Below are 22,700 nucleotides of genomic sequence, written 5' to 3' on the forward strand. Positions count from 1 at the left end.
CATCATCTAATGTGCTTTAGAGTGAAGAAAAGGAGCGCTTTCTGAAAAAGAAAGGAAAAGACAGGAAAGTTTCAAGCCCGGTCTCATTGTCTTTTGGGTTTTTCTTTTTGATCTGGGAGTATTTTATGACAGGTCCCATGGTGCTAACCAAGTCAGGTGGCCAAGATGTTTACCTTGGCTCTAAGAGGCAGTGTCACACGAGAGCGTACTCATGGCTTTATCAGCGTGTTGACACTCGAGGGGATTATACAGAGACAGAAACAAGCAAGGTTTATCAGCTTCAGACCCACACGAGAACACACACAGATACTGTACCGACACATACACGGGGAAATAAAATACCTGTTAATCCTCAGGAGAAGAGAAAACACACACACACCTATACAGATTTAGCAAGTCGTACTCTTTCCCACTATATTCGTCACCACTTCACTTGGCTTTGGATTCACCACACTTATATCTCTGGGAATTAGCTCCCAGCATGTTGTCTTTCATGCTGTGTAAGGTAAACAAAATGCTTTTCACTTCAAAGACAAAGTTTCTCAATTTCCTAATTGATAATCCTACTCTTGACACTGAGCTTTGCCAGGCTAGGTTTTGTTCCTATGACAACAGAGATGCATTTATCCTCTGATGCTCCGTTGTTCTACCGCGTACTTCACAGAGCAGAGAAGCCTCGTCTGTTTCAGATCTCTCTAGTCTTTGCCTGGAGACCCCTGTGAGTTGTTCCATAATTATGGTGGATAATTATTAAAGATGCCCCCCCCCCCCACACATACACACACACTCATTCATTTATGTTAATATGCTTTTCAGGACTTCCACTCCAACTATTACCTACTGTTGCATTTCTCACCATAAATTCCAGCTTGAGTCCTAAACTCCAGCATTAAACCATCCAGGATATGCTCTCTATATAGGATTTTCCTCATCTTTCCATCCCTGTGAGGAAACTTGGTCCTCTTAACAGCAGAAATACAAGAATACACACATATAAACACACACATACACACAGCCACAGCCAGTTCCCCCCTTTGCGATAACTCCTACAAAACGCCTGTCATCCTTACTCAGTCGTACACAAGCAGGGAGTCAGCGCAAGCCGATGGATCAATTTAGTACAGAAAAGCTGTGGCATTCTTCAAATGTAATGGGCTTTGATGTAGACGCTGAGCTGCATTACAGAACCCCGCTAAAGCCAGTGAAACCTCTTTTCATCTGCCTGCTTCCTATGCAGAGGACGTTGGCAGGAAACGTGCCTCACTTCTGCTATGCTGTTTTTCTTCTTGTTCATAGAGAAGTGCGGGTCATGCACACCTACACTCACACATCCTTTTCTACTCTCACTAAACAGTAATTTATGCTCTTTTTAGCTGCATGTATGAGTGTGTGTGGGGGGGGGGTATGGGGGGGGGGGGGGGGGTACTTCCTTCCATCCTCTTTCACATGACTGCCAGTCCAAGTGTCACATGTGACCCTATCTGAGATGCTAACATCATCACCTGGAGCTTGTGTGAAATGTGAAAGCTGCACTCTGTATGAGATTTCTCTGTTTATAAAGTATATGAAGCCATTTGTGAGACAGTCTTTCCACAGCTGCATACTGCCCCCTTGTGGAGAAAAGTGGGAGTGATATAGAACTACACATGGAATTGAAAGAGCTGTTCTTGTAGGAACCAGGTAAATCACAGATCTGATCATCCTGCCTCTTAGCTGCCTGTCAATAAAAATAAAAGTAATTTGAGAATTAAGTTTCCTAATTCTAAAGGAAGAACTTTAGTACTTAAAATTATGGCTATAATAGTTTTATAATCTGAATATTACAGTTTAGTTTGCACCTTACACTTTTACTTTAACAAGTATTGTCCAGGTTCTTTGTTTGTTTGTTTGTTTGTTTGTTTGTTTGTTTGTTTGTTTGTTTCTTTCTTTCTTTCTTTCTTTCTTTCTTTCTATCTATCTACTTAAAAAGAAACTTATAGGCTACTGTACACTTTTATACTTTGGCATTTTTATTATTTTTAATGTATTTTAAATAAGTATTTTATATTGATTGGACTGTGTTTTTCTATTTATGTATGTTTTGAATTCTACAGCACAAAATCTAAGCCTTCTTATTTACTTCATGCTGTACTAATTTCTTTCCATATGTGTGAAAAGTGCAATATGAGTACACATTAAACCACTAGCAGCATTGTACCCGTGGTGCCATTGTACGCTAGCGACCTCCCGTGGTGCAACAGCGGTATTGCACCCGTACACCCTCCCATGCTGCAACGTCGGGACTAACATCCAGACACGCATTGGACACGTGTCAGACACACGTTGGACACACGTCAGACACAGAACGTCCATTATAGTTGGATTCGTACTACAGTATTTCCTTTTTTATTTATTTATTTATTTATTTATTTAAATCTTTATTTCGAACATGTAGACTGTGAAATCAAAACAAAACTAACCAATGAAATATCAGTAATGATACATAAAAGGCTGATAAGTAAACAGAAGAGAAAAGAGAAAAAAATAAAATAAAATAAATACAAAAAAAAAAAAAAAAATTAAATATACTTGAAAAGGAATAGAAAGAACTAAAAACTTATATACTCCTACCCCCAATATCTATTCCTGATGTTCTTTATATAGCAATTATTATTTTATTTGAATATCAATATAATAATAATAAGAAGAAGAAGAAGAAGAAGAACAACAACAACAACAACAACAATACAACATCCTTATTCCTATATACACTAATATAATAATACCCAACAAAAACCAAAAACACATCTACATATATAATATAAATACATATATTATTCTATATTGTTCTATATAGTAATATAGTAATAATAATAATATGAAATTGAATTAAATAAATTAAAATAATTTTATGCCACTTGCTTATATACGAATATATTAATATACAGTGGTAGAATCAGATTTTATTATTTTTTTTCTGTCATATGGAACAGGGTTTTAGAGACAAATATATATAACACTGGTGGTAAACTTTTTCAATTTTAATGTTACTGACCAACATTCCTTACATAAATTATTTCAGAATGTGACTAAATATGACTGTACTCTGGAAGGATGTATTAAAAATCATTTATATATGTAGGGTTTATCAAAGTAGAAGGCTGACAGGACTTAAAACATGTTATTTGTTTTTGTACTTTTGTAATCTTTTGGGTGTTTATGGATAAAAGTTGCAATAATATATAGTATGTGTTAGATTATTTGGCTTGAGTCTAGTGTGACTTTGAGTTTGACTTGTATTTATATGTTGTATGGCGATGTAAATTCATGACAAAAAATTAACAACACATTGACAAACTACAGGGTGTCAGTGTGGGCTTTTGTGGGTGGGTTTGCATGTCCTCCTTGTGTCTGCGTGAGTTCCTGGAGGTACTCCGTCTTCCTGATAGCAGAGAAAGCCTCCAACAATTAAGTAGTTCACAAAATAAATGACAAACTACACCATGATGTGCTATTCAACTGATGTGTTGTTGCATAAAACAATAATATAACTACTACTTTTACTTTTTGTAATTTAAATAATATCTTTACTGTAAATACTTTGTGTTTGTGCAATATTGTCTTTTCAGCACTTGTAATAGAGTACACTGTGTTATTTTCCAATGTATGTAGTTCAAGTATGTTTATATGTCATTTTACCCTTTTTTTTAATTCAAATTTTTATCCAAAACAGTCTCACAACATCTTACACAGGACATCATTGATACAAAGTACACTGCTCTTTTTCTTTTTCTTTTTTTTTTTTTGAAAGAAGAAAAGGGGTGTCAATATTGCTCACAAAAAGAAAGAAAAAAGTAATTTGTGAATTGGGAATTAAATTACCATTATTCTGGTTGGTTATGTTTGTTTTAGTTTCACTTCTTTATGCTTTTGCTTGTTTGTTTGTTTGCATTTTTTCTTTTTCCTATATTGAACGCTAGGTAGTTTAATTTATGTAGGACAAGCATTAATATAAGCATTCTGCTTCTGCCTGTGCCTTTTCAGTCACTAACCTGTTGGTAATGTTTGTAGTGTTGACACTGGTTGTATTATGTGATGACTGAATAAAGAATTTCATCATGTTGTGGAAATGTTCAACTGATAACCCACACACAAAGAGGAGGAGAGAAAGTTAGAGTTAAAATAAATAAATGCATTTATTGAGAAGTCAATCACAGAGAAACTCTGTAAGTGAAGTCTGATTAAACAGGAGAAAAACTAAAGATTAAACAGAACCAAACCCAACCCCCTCAAACCATGATGTCATCCCTTACGTACATCGTACCACTCCATCCTACTCCTTCTCTGCTCCGTGAAGAGGTCATGATGACCTCTTCACCCTAACCTTGCTTGGATCCTGTCTGGAGTGCAGGCGCCATCCTCTATCTACACATTCAGACATTCAGGTGTTTGGGTTTTAACTCAAGGCAAGAAAGAACTCCGTTCCTGAGTCGGGGTGCTACAGAGTGGTAAACATCCCACATAAGCATATGCATGAAGAATGACTCAGCATTAAAAGATGTACAACAATATAAAAGTAAATAAAAAGTATAAAATATAAAAGGTACATTTTTCCACCACAATCATCACCATCAATCTTTGTTGCATGAATATCATCATATATAGACTTTCCAGTGCAAAGCACAACAGAGGAGTTATTTTACCCTAATTTTAACTTCTAACAAGAGAAGCAAGTAAGTATTTATCAATATTATTTTTTGATGCACTTATCTGCTCATCTCAGAATCTGTTTTTGCTAAAGAGAAGTAAACCATGTGGTAATTATTAATGCATTTTTGTACATTTGGGTCCTGGGGAGATACCAAATGTCTCTGAAATCAATGAATTACTCATTTCCTGGTTGTTTTCAGGCATTGCATGAAAATAGAAGAGAAAAATGTAAGAAAAATGCAGGATGTTACTGTCATTTCATCATACAAATGTACTCAATCAATCATCTGACTGAGTTTTCACCATGAATAACTAGTAAACATATCCTAATTTTAACTACTAACCACAGAAACAAGTAATTATAACGGTTTCATGCTCAAGTATCTTACCATCAATATGTGAAGCACGTTTCAATCATCTCATTTCTCCTCACTCATGTCTGTGGAGCTATGAGTCACTGCTGCTAGTATCCCCATAATGACCAAACGATTGCTCACATAACATTTAAATCATTCAGACAGAAATCAAGCCTATTAATTTAAGACAACGCACCATTTGTTTTGAAAATCTTTATTCATAATAGCATTGAAAAAGTCATCCAAGGGGCAAGCGAGTAAACAATAATCAAATGGAGATAATTTACTGCTCCTGGCACAGAGGAGGCCAGGACTGAATGCAAGAGAATACAATTTCAGAAATTGCTTCGACTGTTCTTGGTGTTGAACATTGTGCGGAGAACAACAACAAAAGGCCGCTTCCACTTCACACAGCCTAAAACCACAGCGCCCAACATTTCCTGCAAGCTGCACATAGCAGGAACACGTTACCATGGTGTTGTTCACAGCCTTACTCAAATACACAAGTGGAAAACTCATTCTCGAGGGGAATTACTTCGAAGAGCGGCCGACTTGGATTATTACGCTGCACGTCGCATTAGAAACAGTATGGATCCAGTGCAAATTGTTTTAACGGTGCTGAGGTCATTTTCTGAAAGCTCAATTATACTGCGACTAAGGCTAATGGACATCTGCCAGGGTACAAAAGAGGACAGAGCTGCAGTCTGAAACCAGATGAAGGATTGTGACGACACTGCAAGGCATTAGCAGCACCAAGTTCGAACATCTGAAATTCCTCCAGTTTCATAGACCGCTCCTAAAAACACAAGGATGGAATCACTGAACATACTCGGTCAAACTCAAATCATGCAATGGCTTAAGTGAGTGTAAGGCCGATTGATGCTGATCACTACATTATTATTGTATTTAGTCAGAAGGTGGTGTCTTTGCATACCAAAAATATGCACCATTTACAAAACACAGAAATAGTGTTAGAAACTACACGTGAAAACGCAGAGTTAAGAGTTACAATGTGCAAAATCTTCTCTGGTAAGAAGAGACAGGGCTGTGAAATTGTGGTATTTACTTTTTTCTTTTTTTTTTTTCTTTTTTTTTGCATTGCCGTGCTTTATTTATCATAACTGCTTGTGCGTCTAGTTATTCAGCAACTGTAAAATCTCCCTTTTTCATTTGAGTAAGCTTCTGAAAGCAGGAAATTGATCTTATAGTTCTTTGTGAAGTCAACAATTACTGTAAATCTCTTACCATAACAGGCATTTTTCAATTTTTTTTAGTCTACAAACTTTCAAATCTGTGGAATTCAAACAACATACACATATTGAGGAAAAATAAAAGCAATTTTTTTAATTTCCCAGGTTAAAGTTCAGATGTTAGCCCGTCAGTGAGGCGACTGAGGATGCCCATCATTTCACTTCTAGTGATATTTTTGTGCGTATCATTAAATTATGTTAAAATGCCACACCTGCAGTATATTATAGAGGATGTATGTATAAATGTTTACTGTGATAGTAGTTTACTGTCCACCGTACAACAGGCATGAAGATGCACTGGAAAAAATCTAAATCTTACCAAGTGTATTTTTCTCATTTCGAGTAAAAATATCTCATCACACTTACAATAAGACATAATCACCTAAAGAGTAACTTGTCAGTGAGATATAAGAGCTTATTTTCAACAACAGACAACAGATCTTGAAAATTTTATTTCAAGAAATCTGACCAAGATAATTTACACTTGTTCCATTGGCAGATTTTTTTGCTTGAATTAAGCAAAAAAAAAAAAAAAAAACTGAATTAATCAAAAAAAAAATCTGCCAATGCAACAAGTGAAAATGATCTTGGTAAGATTTCTTGAAATAAGATTTTCAAGATCTGTTGTCTAAAAATAAGTTGTTATATGAGTTACTCTTTAGGTGATTATGCCTTATTTTAAGTGTGATGAGATATTTTGACTAGAAATGAGGAAAAATACACTTGATAAGATATTGACTTTTGCAGTGTGACGTAGACAAACAGACACAATAACAAGCTAAACTATTTCTATAAAATGCATAACATAGAAATACCAATGGCACATTTATCAAAGTAAAAAAAAAAACACAACTGCTCTTTTTCTTTGACCCTAGTCAAGCCCATAAATGTAAGTAAATGAACAACATTCCATGGAATGTAGCACTACGAGTACAATTCAATGGCAGAATCACGGTTCCGCCCTCTGTGTTGCGTATAGACGGTAAGACTTGCAGGTCTCCTTGTGAGTTGGCCGAGGCACTCGAACGCACCATGAGTGGTAGTAGACGAGGCCAGACAAACAGGGTGACACTGGGCCAGAGGTAGATAGATCTGTGGCCCACACAGAGGGGCCGTGGGGAGACTGGTCAGGCCTCTTCAAAAAGATAGAATCTGCAGTTTAGGGCAATGCAAACAACTTACACACAGATGGAAAACACTGGGACTGATGCTTTAGCTAATAATAATAATAATAATAAAGTCTGCATGTGGATAAAGAGATGACAGCAGCTGTCAACACTGAACTATCATCTAACAAAGATGGCCGGTGACAAAAGTGACTCCATTACATCCAACATTCATCCATACATACACACATACAGAGCAGCAGCTACACTTATTTGCTCATATTCACACTAGTTCACACTGTAACACAAAGCTGCACTGCCACTGCGTCACATTCACTGGTCTCATCTCATGTATCCACAGCCTGCATTAAAAGGGATCATTAAAAAGGGATCCTCAGTGGACGCCATTCTGTGTGACACTATAAATTATTATTGCAATAAAATCATCCATAATGAACGGGCGTCAAGGCCAAGAGATACAACTAAAATACAAGCATTACAAGGAGTGCCATTCATCACAAGCCAATCCAATATATCCAATATATTTACCAACAGCGGATAAACTTTAACCCCTCTATGCATAGTCCTTTAAAATCTAAAAGAAAAAAATGTGTGTGTGTTCTGTTAATACACACCAAAAGTACTACGTGAAAGACAGAAACAGATTTACTGGACACTGTGCTGAGGTTTAAGATTATGAGACATTTAGAGTGGAAACAGTGACATCTAGTGTTTATTTTGTGTAAGTTTGTGTGGGTTTAATGCCTAAATTGTAGTTTACCACATCTGACCGCCCTTAATTAGACACGTCTTTGGTCAACCCTGTGGTATTTACCAGTACTGTAAGTCAGTGTGTGTTAAGAAACTAGAATTCAGAAAATGTGAAAACAGTTTAGGAAAGATTTGACTTCATCACCACAAAAAAAAAAATCCTCCTTCATCCAGTAAAGCTGCACTGTGTTTTCTAATAAATTGTCGTCTTTCTACGATCAACCAGATGATTTGGCCTTGAGCTGTGGCACTAAAACAGCCCCTTCCTGATTCAGAAAAGTCCAAAAGCCAACCCGATCTCTGCCATGTCAGTACGCTCATTGGTTTCACTCTGTTTGTCTGTGGGTTCGCTGTGGGCGTCTAGCTCGGGGGCGAGAAGAACTCAAGGATGAGGCGGAGGTGACCCAGGCGGTCTGTGAGTGACGTCAGGGACAGAAGAGTGGTCTGATAGGTCGGGTCCAGCTGGAGGACACACAGCAGCCACCAGCACCAAGCCGGACCATTAACCGAGGCCTGGAGGGAAGTAGAACGGAGCAGCAGATGGTGTTAACATCACAAAACAGACTGTACACTGGAAAAAATCTAAATCTTACCAAGTGTATTTTTGTCATTTCTAGTCAAATATCTCATCACACTTAAAATTAGACATAATCACCTAAAGAGTGACTTTTCAGTGAGATATAAGTACTTATTTTTAGACAACAGATCTTGAAATTCTTATTTCAAGAAATCTTACCAAGATTATTTTCACTTGTTCCACTGGCAGATTGTTTTGCGTGAATTAAGCAAAAAAAAAAAAATCTTGAATTAAGCAAAAAAATCTGCCAATGGAACAAGAGAAAATTATCGTTGTAAGATTTCTTGAAATAAGATTTCAAATTGCTATAAAAACATCAACTTTAACTCTATTTACTTAAAATGCTGAAGAGATATAAAGCTTAATTTTAGACATCACTCTGCAAAATATCTATGTGATAGCTTGTTTTTGAATTTTTTTGTTAAATCTTTAAATCTTTTTCTTTTCCCATTTACTTATAATGGGCAAAATTTCAAATGTCTATAAAAACATCAATTTTGTTTAAATTTAGTTCAAACTTGGCACATATATAATTTTTATATTTAACAAATATTGAACATGGATGAAAGAGTGGATCAATGCCAAAATAAGCTACAATACATGCGAGGGGCGAGGGTTTGTTATGCCTGACACCACTTGTTTTGTTTGTTTTGTTAAATATTTGAAGGTAAGACGAGATAAAACTAAGATTTTTTTTCTTCCACTGCACAAACCACTTTGCATTTCTCTTTGTTGAGCACACATACAGTGTGTTTTGCATTTCTAAATCCTTGTGTGTGTTTAAGCTCCAACCTGAATGTCTTCTTCCTTCTCTGGTAAGGTGCCGTATTGCCTCTCGATCTGTTCGCGGACGTTCCTGCTGATGCGTTGATACCAGTCCTGAGCCTGCTGGTACACACTATCATGCAAACGATGCAAAACCTCCAACTCACTGCCTTCAACCTAGGAGACAAACAAAACAAGAACAGGAGAAAAAAAACACAGAGAACAAGTGGCACATTTGTGAAATCCTCATAATGTTGCTGTATTTTCAATGTGCATTTTTTAACATTTGTGATCTCTTTGGTTCTCACCCTGCGGTCCTCCAGGTACTCTATATCTGCAGTGTGGTAGCCATCTCTCTGACCTCTCTTTAACACCCTGAATCTGCTGCCGCCCACTGTGTCCACATAGGACCGACCATCAGGCAGCAGCTCCAGCTCATGAATCTCCAATATACAGCCATAATCAGCAAACCTGATGCATTAACACACATTTTAAAACACGCACATTATATATACAACGTCAAAACGCCTCCAAAAAACTATGATTATCTTGACATCAAGTATTTGTAGCGCAATATCGTACGTGAAAACCAAGATCAGACATTACTGGTCCTCCTTCCATCTTTTAAATCTAATTTTTGTTCACCTTTTTTGGCCCATTCTTTCAATAATTTTCCATATGTTAATGTAATTATTATAACTGAGATTGAGATTTATAGTTGTGGTGGAGGAGGACATTGATTTTGCTTTGGCAAACCTTAAAGGGAGCAGCCGAAAGTAGCAGTAGTAGTAATTGCTGGTCTATTTGTCTTTGTGTCTTTACATGCTTGTGGTTTTGGTAGAACATCCCATTACAGCTCATAAATAACCTCAGTAATAACAAAGACACTGAAGAACAAGACTGTCAACTTAACAGTGACTTCCTGTTTCAGTGTTCAATGTTTCTCTACAGTCCCGCCCCTTTCAGATACTAGTGGTAGATCCTATCTGTTTTATTTCTAATAGAGGATGTCAACACAGATTTTGACTGCGACCTTATATATAAGTAAATACTTCTGTATTTATGAGCTGGCAAATACTTCCTTGTATGTGTTTACGTAGGCGAATAAAGCTGATTCTGATTCTTTACAGCTTCATCTCTTTAGTTTGAACATCCACCCGACCACACACTAGTGACATATCCACAGTGATTCTGCACAAAGCATACCCTTTTCCGTGCTCGTAGCTGCACATGCCAAACTTTTTGGTGCCTGTCTCCATGCAGCGACGCATCATCAGCCTGTACCGAGGCTCAAAGATGTGCAGTGGGCAGGACACTCCCGGATAAGCCACGGTGCAAACAAATATAGGGATGTCCTTAGTGAGGCTGCAAAGGATGAGACAGAAAAAATGAATAGCTGAGTGACTTAGAACATGTGTTAAAGCGTTGACTGTGCAACGTTACTGTGAGGGGCCTACTTGGACAGTTCAGCCATCTCAGCCTGATGGATCTGTTCCCTTTCAGTCATCTGGGAGGGGAAAAGGCGGGTCATGATGTCCTGAACACGGACAGTGGGGTTGTACTTCCGGTTTTTAAAATACTGGTGAAAGAAAGGTAAGAAGAAACATATATTTTAACACAGTAATAAGCACACATAATAATACTAAAACTCATAATATCTTACATTAAAACAGTGAGGCATATTCTCTGTGAACACACAGGACACAGATTACTGTGGACAAGGCTTTGGTCCACTGTAGATTAGAGGTGTAAGAACTATAGAAACACTTGAGTATCATGTTATCACATTTTGTGAGATTGTATCAGTTTTCAAAAACACTATTGATTTTTGGATTATTAGCTTTGATGAAGCAGTTTATTTTGTGACCACCCTGCAGTTCAACAGTAGTGTTCTAATCCATGTTTCAGCCTCTTCCACTGTAACACAACATAAACTACGAGAGGAAGTGGTTTGAAAGTAAATGTTTCATTATGCAGATTTTTTTTTATTTTTTTTAATGTTAAAATACTATGGGTATATTAATCCATTTTTCTTTAGGAGGAGGTTGCAGAGACACCAATTTGTTGTGAATTGTGTTTACCAAACAGTTCCTCTCCTCCTTCCTCCTCATATACAACCATACCTGTCTACAGGTGCAGGGTTAAGGCTGATTATTTTAGCTCTTTTCATTTAGGTCACTTTAATTTTAATCATCATTTCAAAATTACATCTCAGTATTTTATCACTTTTAACTCAATTTTAAATCAATCAAATTTAATTCAGTTCTAAATTAACTTTATTCAAGTATTAGTAACAAAACTGACTTTAAGAGTGACTTAAATTCAAATTAAATTACATTCAAATTTAATATACATGGATTTGTCAGTCTATTATATTTATTCTTGTTCTGTTTTATTACAAAACCATGATAGTCATGTGTTTGTGTGAATAAGCATTTGAATTGTGTGAAACCAAAGAAAAGATTAATTTCATTAGATTTGATTAGATCTAAATGGACTTAATTACATTAATGTTATTTGTGTTTTTTTGCTAATGAAATAAAAAAACTAAAATATGTTTTGATTAGTGAAGAGTCTAATACATGATGCTGGTATAAAAGAAGAAAAACTACATTTTCTTAAATGAGGCTCTCACCATGAATTTCTTAGGCTAGGCTAGGCTAGGCTAGGTTAGGTTAGCTGGTATTGGCTAATGTTTGCTTAGTGTACTTGGTAACACTAAATCCAAATGTAATATTTAGATAAATTATATATCAATCCCAGATAATGTTATAAATTACATAGAAATAACTTTGACAGGAAGTAGAATTTATGCAAATGCATTGGATTTCTAGCAGAGCTTGGGTAGTGTCTGCGGCGTTTAGACAACACTGATGATAGTGAAAGAATCAGTAAAAGTACACATGCTTGGATCTCAATTTGGGTTTTAATTTCACTTTCAGGCCTTTATTTAAAAAAGTTTGGGAACCCCTGCTTTATAAAATGACAGATTTCCTAGAATTAGATTTAAATGTGTAATACTCTTGCTTAGAGTATTGACATAAATTATAATATCTTGCATTGTAACCGCTGTATCAGGAGGCATTATTCTAAGTGTCTCTTACCCTTACACAGCCCTGCAGTACATGCTTACTTACCTCTTGCAGTGGTTGCTTGCAAAGCGGGCAGCGGAGGGTGTGGTCCAGACTCCTCTCTATGCAGTTTTTACAGAAGGTGTGACCACATGGAGTAGTGACTGGATCAAAAAACAACCTTCAAAGAACAGAGAGAGACACAAGAATCAAACAGCTGATCTGACAGAGGATATTCTCTCTATTTGTACAGTAGCTTTAGCTGATAGTGTCTTTTTGTAACAGAAGAAGAGAGAATGAGACCAGAATCAGCCTGATTCATGACTCAACATTTATCTGTGTGAGTTCTCCAGGATACTGACCTAATGCAGAGTGGGCACTCAAAGTCTGACACAGTAAGAACACCCAGAGTTTTCTCTCTGCTGAGACTGTTTTCACCTAAAAAAAAAAAAAAAAAAAAGATAAAACACATATCTGTACGCTGGAATGTTATGTCTTCCCTATGAAAAAGACTATGTCAAACCATTGAGTGGGCAGTAAAGCTGTTTAAAATGACAGTATCATTCACAGTGTAGAAGTGGTGACTGAAGGCAGATTCTAAAGGGTGAGTATACCTCTGCGATCCCCGTCTTCCTTCCTCATCATCATCTCCTCATCGTCCTCAGCAGCAGGGAGGAAGGAAACAGCTTGGCAGAGGCTGAGGCAGCACTCTGTCCCTACGTCATGCTTCACCTTGGACGCCTGAACACAAAGTTCATGCAGTTATGATCCATATTTAGATTTAACCCCAGTTCAGGTAAGTATTTAATCCCAGATGGGGCCATAAACACTTGGGGCCGTACCTGGTGAGCCTCTCTCCTGCCTTTTGCATCTCGGTCGTCCCCTTGTGGATGCTTGAGGCCCTCATGGTAGGACGACAGCCCCTGGGAGCCACTAAGGCTGGTAATAGGGCAGGGTTCTCTCAGGTAGTCCGACACAACCTGCAACATGCAGGACACTTCCTCTGGCGCTGATATGCCCTCCGCCTCCAGGATCTACCATTTAAACAGAGGTCAGACATGCATGCAATAACAAATGTGTCAGATTTCACAGCACAAATATCATCGCACTTTAAGCAGGATACATGTACCACATATATTTACAGTTACTTTTGTTAAATACTACTATGACTACTGCTGTTACTGCTATCTTTGCTACTGACAGGAAACCATAATATAAATTTAAAAAACAATAATAATACATTTACACTGCAGACACCTAAACTTTACCCTTTATCCAGCAAGTGACTATTTTTGGTCATTTCTGCAAACATTAAATATGGGGCCAATCCTGTGCCTCAGTGAAGTCTAGAAGCATGTATAATTTAGTTTAGTTTATTTCAGACAAATATAATACAAACATAGGAAAAAAAACAAAACAAGACAAAAAAAAAAGAAATTGTTTTATAAGATTATACAGTGATTCAGAGAGATTTTATACAAATTGTGAAGCTGTAAATAGTGAATATGAATGATTTTTGTCAATTTATGACCTTATAATTGTTGTTTTATTGCATGTGTTTACTTTTTAGCAAGTGCTGCTCAGGTGTTTTGCGGCAAGCGCTGGAAAAATCTGAATTTTACCAAGTGTATTTTTCTCATTTCTAGTCAAAATATTTCATCATACTAAGACATAATCACCTTAAGAGTAAATTTTCAGCGAGATATAAGAACTTATTTTCAAACAATAGATCTTGAAAATCTTATTTCAAGAAATCTTACCAAGATAATTTTCACTTGTTCCATTGGCATTTTTGCTTAATTCAAGATATTTTTGCTTAATTCAAGCAAAAAAATCTGCCAATGGAACAAGAGAAAATTATCTTGGGAAGATTTTGATTTTTGCAGTGAGGGGAGGGAGACTGTTGTCATGCCAACCAACAAGGAAGTAGATGACGATGTTCAATAACACACTACGGTTGAAATTTTGGATTTCAGAGTATTTTAAGGAGTGCCCTATAAATGGTTAAGGTGACTAAATTTTAACTGGAGTTAAAATCAATTCAAAGTACTGCAAAATTAACACTAATAAGACAATTGCTCTAACTATAATAACCACAAACATACTGGAGACCATTTTTAGTCAGAGCAGAAGTGGAATAAATCAACCATGAAGTGACCGACAATGAAAAATACCACATTCACAACAAAGGTCAAACTCCACCTTAATAAAAGTCAAACTCACCATGTGACGGTGGTAATGACTCTACCCAGCTCTATCTATGATGTTATGATACACCAACCTGTTTATCCTGCTCTTTAAACTCTAAATAGAAAAGTGTTGTGGCGTAGTTATTGTGTCTTCCTACTTCTATCATATCCCTGACATGACTAAAAGGCCACACTGAAAAATGTCAACAAGTTTGCACCAAATCCTTGAATCATACAAGCCTCTTATTCTAAGGACAAAGTAGTTTAGTACCATGATAGAAATGTCAATTAATGACATTATTTTTCCTGTATTGCTTGGCATTTGAGCCAGTTCACAAGGCGCTTTGATACACATTTAAATTTAATATTTTGCATTTACTCGTTTCTTGCTTGTGTGTGATTGGATGCTTTTCTTCCGTACAGCAAAATCAATATATGTACTGGTACAAATAAAGACACCTGAACCTTGAGAGGGTCAGGGGGTCACTTGGGGTCTATCCAAGCTACCATCAGGCAAAGGTGGCGTACAGATAAACAACCATTCACACATACAGGGTTCCCACAGATGACAAGTGACATTTAGGACTTTTTAAGACCTTTCTAAGACTACTTAAAACAGACTTTAATGCCCATTTCACACTCCATTTCATGGCCGTACTGGCAAAAATTTGTGAATCCTAGAATTTGGGAAAATGTATTTAGTTACTCCAATGCCTTGAATCCCATTGTTCTGAGTCCTTTTTCATCAGGGGCTGGAAAGTTAGCAATAATTTGTTCCTAATTTTAGTATACATTGTCGGGTTGGAATGGGCGGAACTGAGTTGACTAATGTTACTTTTATTGCAGCTTGGGCATTTAACAGACACATTTAAACACAATACAGAAAACAAGTTTATGGCAATATAAACTGAATACCTTTTAAAGACGTTTTTAAGGTATTAAATGCAGATTTGTTCATTCAAGACTTTTAAGACTTTTTAAGACCTCGTGGGAACCCTGCACCTATGAGCTATATTTGTGACCAATTAACCTATTTTGGTTGGTGGAAGGAAGCTGGAAAACCCACACAAACACAACATGGAAACTCTAAACAATATGCAAACACCCCTGCCACCCACATGTTCTGTTTTATTTATACTTTTATGTGACTAATACTGCATACTATAACTTTAATAACAGTTTATTTACACATACAGCACACCTAATGAAAAAGAAGAGACATTTATTGGCATTGAACACTGAAATACTCAGTGCTTTTTATGCTTAATGAACAAAAATAAAAACAAAGCCTTTTGTTGCAGCATACAAAGATGTTACTGCTGTAATTATACTATATATACCTTGTCTGAACAAAAGAAAAAAGAAAAGCATAATTACATTAACAGAAGACAAAATGAACGCCATTAGCCTTAGCCATGTTACTACTGTGTCTATACTGGCGAATGAAGATAGTTGATGATTATTAAAATAAATTATTCTGCAATAAATGGGACAGACCTAGTGCTATCTAACTTTTATTGCATGACCTGATGTTAAATGGTCCGTAAGGTAAACACACCTGCTTTATCTGGCTCTTTGCAGGAGCAAAGTCGGCTTGAAGTTTTAGGCAACGGTGAAACTGGATGAGGGCTTCAGTCTGCTGACCCATTTCCAGCAGTACATTCCCTTTACGAAAGACACCCTGCACAAACAGAAAAGTCCTAGTATCACACCAGTGCCTGTATAACAACATGTGATGGGTGGCAACATGTATTAACAATTATCAAGGAATGTAACAGAAATTAGGTGGTGTAGCAGGGATAACTGTATTAACAGTGACTCACCCACTGCTGGGAAGTGATTAAATGACATTATGACATAAGTAGCAGTTTGCATAACTTTGAGAATGACATAACACAAATTTAAAAAAATAAGAAATACAATTTAAAAAAAAAAAAAAAAAACATCAAGAGGTCAGCAGTGCATCCAGTAGTAAATTACAAAATGAGAAATAAATAGGACGACAGCCTTGTTCTGTGTTTGTTTTGTAACAGACAAACAGGTTACAAAACAGCCTGGCGACTCAGGGTTAAATTCAGGACAGATGGCAGGTTTGATGACATAGTTAAACAGAAGCCTACTTATTTGTGCTGAATGAAAACAAAACAGTTGCATAAAAGGTGTGTCTCTCACCTCAGTCCAGTTGGGACGAAGGCAGCAGAGGTAGTCGAGGTCTGTCAGAGCTTCAGAGAAACGCCTCAGGCCCAGGTTAGCCTCCGCTCTGTACACCTTTAAACTAAGATCATCTGGGTCTAATGGCACAGAAGAAAAAAGAGACAAACAGACATTAAAGCCGACTTCGAAGCTGTTACTGTCACTATGCAGTATCTGAAGACGTGAAGCTTGAATGGTTTTGATATTAATATTCTACATTTACTTGCAGGCAAAATAGAGCCTGTATGTGGTAAGGCTTCCTTGGAGCGCGACAGAAATAAATCCAATAATATGAGAGGCAGCCAACATTCTGAACTGATACTGTTCCTGTTACTGGCCTTAAAAAACAAATGATGCATTAGTAAGATGAAACAGGAACACACTGAATGCTCTTCTCAACTTAGTATCATTAGAAGATCATAAAAATGTAATTATCATTACTGTATAAATGTAAGTCCATTTGCAAAGGGCTAAAAAGTTGGCATTGCCTCAAAACTGACTTTTTGTTGCTGTCAACAAATTATATTGACTGTCAATTAATCTATTGATTATTTTCTTAAGTAAATGGTGAATTGGTTGATCTGTAAAATGCCACAAAATGTCCATCAGTGTTTCCTAAAGTCCAAGATGGGATGTGACTCTAAGGTGTTTTTTGGTTTATAACTTAGAGATACTCACTGCTCTGTCACTCAGAGGAGGAAAAGACAAAAACACAAAACGTTCCATCATTTCTTACACTGGGAATTACAAGTTTGCTGCCTTTTGTGCACGACCAGCTCTGAACAAAACTCTGATGGAGGTTGTTGTGGAAAACACTAGCTTCTAAAATGAAATGAACTGATTTTCTGTCATTTCTAATAGATGTTTGTATGTTTGAAGAAGTGTTTGTATAAAGCAGAGCTGGTCAATACAGGCAAAAAATAAATAAATAAATCTGTATTTTTTTCAATGTCATGATGTATGATATATAATTTTCACTTATTGTTTTATGGTTACATAAACTAATGACACATGAACTTATGTGAACTTGATTGAAAAATACTCTTTCTTTCTTTTTCTTTTTTCTTTCTGTCATTTGCTCATTTCATTATTTTTATTTATTTATTTTTTAAATTATTTTATTCCTTTTTTAAAGTAACAATAAAACTTGTTATCATACTGTATTAACTTGAAAATTGTTTCCTTAGTCGATTAACTTGATTATTACGACCCTTAAAACCATATCACCACCATATAAGGAGATAGCTGATGACACAAACACACATGAATGTAATGGTACCATCTGCATTTCATTTTGAGCCAGGAAAAACCCCTGAGCAAACGTTCACATTCAAGAAGCTGGAGTCAGAGAACATAGACATTTTTCCTCCAAAAAATGCCTTAAATTGATCATCAGTCATCAAAATAGTCACCCAAAACAGAAATAATAGTTGACAACTGATCAGTTTATCATTGCTGCTCTAATTGTTATGTAGATTTTCCTTTAACATGCATGTGGATGGATATGTAGAGAAAAATGTAACACAAAATGTAAACATATAACTTTAAAGTCCAATCAGATATTCGGGGTGATTTTAAAATGAGTGGATAAAAATCATGTGAAAACTATAAATCACATTAGACAAAGGCCTTTCTAGTCATTAAAGGCATTGATAACACTACTGAAATAATACAGATGTGAGTATATGGATTATGGGCCCAAAAAAGGACTATTAATCTGAGTTTTTCTTTTTGTGGATTTGTTCTTCCTTGCAACAAATACAATCTGTTCCAACCTTAAACTTTTAAAGCCACACCAAAAACGGCCTTGTATTAAAAAAAAAAAATTAAATTGCACCATATAATTACACAAGAACCATGGATGCTGGAAACATTCACACTGAGAGAAACAGTTGTACTTAACTGGAACAACAAAGGTGGCAAACACAAAGGTAATTTAACGGTATACTGATTCACTGTTACACAAATACTCCCACAATCCCCTGGACGCCTACTGACTACATAAACTAATCTAGGGCAGAAGATGTCCCTTTTTTTTTTTTCCCCTTACTTCCACGCTGCTTCTGTCGCTTCAAAAAAATGAGGACAATTCCACCAACAAAGCCAAGTGAGGATAAGTGGCTGTGCAGATGGCAGTAGAAATCTCATTTTCACAACATTTCATACAGTGTCAAAAATTAACCCATAAAGACCCAACTATCCACTGTCGATCAAAAACATCTATTGATCTAAACTGTTGATCCACTAATCCTATCAATACATGTCAATAATTAGTGCAAAATGCAGTTTATCATCTTTTCATGGTCATCAGATTTGACCCATATGGACGTTCAGAGGCTCCGTAATGAACGTGGAAACACTGTCATCTTCTACAACACTGATTCACAAGATAATCCCATGGAAATAGATCAATGACAGTGGATGGACACACTTGTTTTATGTTCTGTTAATAATAGATTTTACTGAAAAAGTCACTATTTCTTCATTTGTTTTCTGTTTTGATATAATAACCTTTGACTTTACTCTGAGCTTTTATAAACATCTACATGATCAGTCAATTAAACATGAGAAAATACATGATTTCCATTGGAAATAATGCAAAATCCAGGGGAGAATATTACAATAAGTGGTGATAAATCACTTAGGAAAGGTTAAACAAAGACAAAAATTCACTTGGTAACTGCCACAAAAGTAACACTGGGTCCTTATGGGTTAAAAAATGCATCCCTTCTAATCAACTTCTGACATTTATGTTTAAAGGGTTCAAAGGAACAGCCACTAGAACCTGTGTCCAATATTCTAATAATTAAACAGGTTTACAGCTACTTGATATTGACAGATCCATCAGTTATTAGAATGAGATAGATAGATAGATAGATAGATAGATAGATAGATAGATAGATAGATAGATAGATAGATAGATAGATAGATAGATAGATAGATAGATAGATAGATAGATAGATGTACTTAAATTACAGCATTACTGACCTAGACACACATTTAGGTCAAATATACTGCATTATCAGTGGACTTTGTAGTGGAGGCTGCTCATACACTGCTCATTTCTTCCACATGTGGACATCAGTTCTGTAATTTCCTCATTTTCTGTCTGTCTTGCTGTATACTCCATTACTTTATCCATCTTGGCTCCAGACCATGCAGCCTGTGCGCCAACTGGAACACATGTCTCCAGTGTTTTATACATGTAACACATTAGTCTTGTTTTTCTAATCAGCTGTAAAATCTCTCTCTCTCACACACACACACACACACACACACACATTATCCATTATATCCCTCTATACCAGGGGTGTCAAACTCATTTCAGTTCAGGGGCCACATTCAGCTAAATTTGATCTGAAGTGGGACGGACCAGTAAAATAATATTATAATATATAAATAATGTCAATTCCAAAATTTTCTCTATGTTTTAGAGTGAAAAAAGTCAAATTAAACAATGAAAATGTTTACATCTACAAACTATCCTTTCAAACAATGTGAATAACATGAACAAACTGAAAAAATAAGTGTCATTTTAACAATATCATGCTTCAGTTCAAAATTTTCACATGTTCATTATAACTTACAGATCGCTACAAAAACACAAAACATTTAATATCAGGCAGAATATTGTTCAAATTGTACTTACTTTTCTTAAAACATTTCAGGTTGTTCCTATTTGTTCAGGTTATTCACATTTTTTGTGAAATTATACTTTGAGTGTAAATATATGAAAATATTTACATTTACAAAGAGAGAAATGCGGATTTGTGAATGTTTGTAGATTATTATGATAGTATTTTACTAGTTTGACCCACTTGAGATTGAATTGGTCTGACTGTGGAACCTGAGCTAAAATGATGATGAAATGTTAATATTTTAGTGTAATTTTTACATTTCACACATTCATCCCAAGGGCCGGATTGGACCCTTTAGGGCACAGGTGTCAAACGTGCGGCCCGGGGGCCAAATCCGGCCCGCCAAAGGTTCCAATCCGGCCCGCGTAATGATTTTATGAAGTGCAAAAATTACACTGAAGATATTAACAGTCAAGGGTTTTAGCCCAGTGTGATCTAAATAAAAATAATAGTCTAATAACCCTTACAATAAAATGTGAACAACCTGAAAATTAATTACAATTTTAACAATATTCTGTCTGTTACTAAATGTTTTGTGGATCCAACTTGTAAGTTGTGTTAACAAGTTTACACATAATATTGTAGGCATTCTTATTTTAGTTACACGTTCCAAACTTCAAAATTTCAACAGTATTATGTTTGTGTAACATTGTGTGTAATGCACATGTACAATTGAAAAGTTGAGGCATAATATTGTTAAAATTTAGCTTATTTTTCTTAAGAAATTTAATTTTTTTCTGATAATTCACATCTTTTTTGTGAAAGATTGTTTGTATATGTAAATATTTTCATAATTTAATGTTTTTATTGCACTAAAATGAAGAGAAAAACTGGGAGCTGTCATTATTTATAGGTTTTTATGCTATTATTTTAATGGTTTGCCCCGCTTGAGATCGAATTGGGCTGAATGTGGCCCCTGAACTAAAATGAGTTTGACACCCCTGCTTTAGGGGGCCGGATGTTTGACACCTGTGCTCTATTACCATGCCACCAGTCCTCTATTGATCTCCACTTAATTTTTTTTTTTTTTTTTTTTTTTTTTTTTTTTTTTTTTCGTGCGTCTCTTACCTAAGTCGACCCCTCCGTTGGCGATGCTTAAAGCTTCAGTGAACTCCTTGGCTTTGAGCTTGTCCTGTATATGGCACTTCATCTTCGTTTCTTCTGGACAGCACTTCTCAACGACCCTTATGAGCAGTACGTTGTTTTTCATGCTTTTCACTTCTCTTTGTTTTAACCTCTCTTTGCACTGCGGACACTTGGACGGGAGGTAACCCCCGACGCACCTCCGGCAGTACGTATGACCGCACGGTACGGTCACCGGCTCGCACATCAGCAGGAGACACAGCGGACACTCCAGCAGCTCCATGTTCTATGGGATGTATGACCAAAATAATGTCTAGACTGATAAATGATAGTTGTGGACTTTTCAGTGCAGTAATGGCACCGCGCGGACCATTTAGATGACAGAGTCTCGTGCCCTCTTCAGCCACATCTGCTCACTTCCGTTTCTCTTCAACCACACTTGTATTAATTTAGGCTCTCGTGTCTCATATGTCTCCTTTAAAACATTCCGTATCAGATCTGTCCATTGGCATTATCCATTATCAGCCATAACTTATGTGTTCCCTTCCGTTCAAACTCCGCTTCCAGTCCAATGCGCCGCTTTGCACGCGCTGCAAACTCCATAAACGCCACGCGAGTCACAAAACACAAAATCTGCACATTAATAGTTTCCTTATATTAGTCGCAGCACCCCTATGGCGACGTTTCCATAGACACAAAACGAGGTTACTGTGTAACACCATTGCCTTACATAAATAATAAAGATCACGTGACGCCGAAGCGGGCAATCCGATTGGATGAAAGGTTAACTTCCGCCCTGTTGTGAAACCCAAGGATGTTGAGTTTCATAACAGTATTCCTGCGACAAAGTTCTTTGTTGTGTATTCGCATTTTAATAAAGAACAAATGAGCTAATGATACCCCGCGTCCTTCCACAATAGCTACGAATTACCCTTGAAGTGCACAGATATTGAGTTTATCTCGGGACAGAGCAGGGAATCCCTGTAGAGGATAATAACAACAGCCAGGGGGC

At 36.4% G+C, this 22,700-nt stretch overlaps 1 protein-coding gene across 1 annotated transcript; it reads right to left on the reverse strand.

Moving 5' to 3' along the window:
* Positions 1 to 5,243: 5,243 nt before the first annotated feature.
* lonrf4 (LON peptidase N-terminal domain and ring finger 4) lies at positions 5,244 to 22,424 on the reverse strand. Its single transcript, XM_030145197.1, has 13 exons — positions 21,674 to 22,424; positions 16,947 to 17,065; positions 16,333 to 16,455; positions 13,428 to 13,619; positions 13,200 to 13,326; positions 12,948 to 13,023; positions 12,652 to 12,766; positions 10,972 to 11,093; positions 10,721 to 10,879; positions 9,823 to 9,985; positions 9,542 to 9,691; positions 7,049 to 8,685; positions 5,244 to 6,592 (listed from the first exon to the last, which is right to left on the reverse strand). Exons 1-12 carry the CDS (start codon positions 21,969 to 21,971, stop codon positions 8,533 to 8,535), a joined length of 1,797 nt encoding a protein of 598 aa, XP_030001057.1. The 5' UTR covers positions 21,972 to 22,424; the 3' UTR covers positions 5,244 to 6,592; positions 7,049 to 8,532.
* Positions 22,425 to 22,700: the final 276 nt, after the last annotated feature.

Source organism: Sphaeramia orbicularis, chromosome 10, assembly GCF_902148855.1.
Source record: "Sphaeramia orbicularis chromosome 10, fSphaOr1.1, whole genome shotgun sequence".
Taxonomy (NCBI): Eukaryota; Metazoa; Chordata; class Actinopteri; order Kurtiformes; family Apogonidae; genus Sphaeramia; species Sphaeramia orbicularis.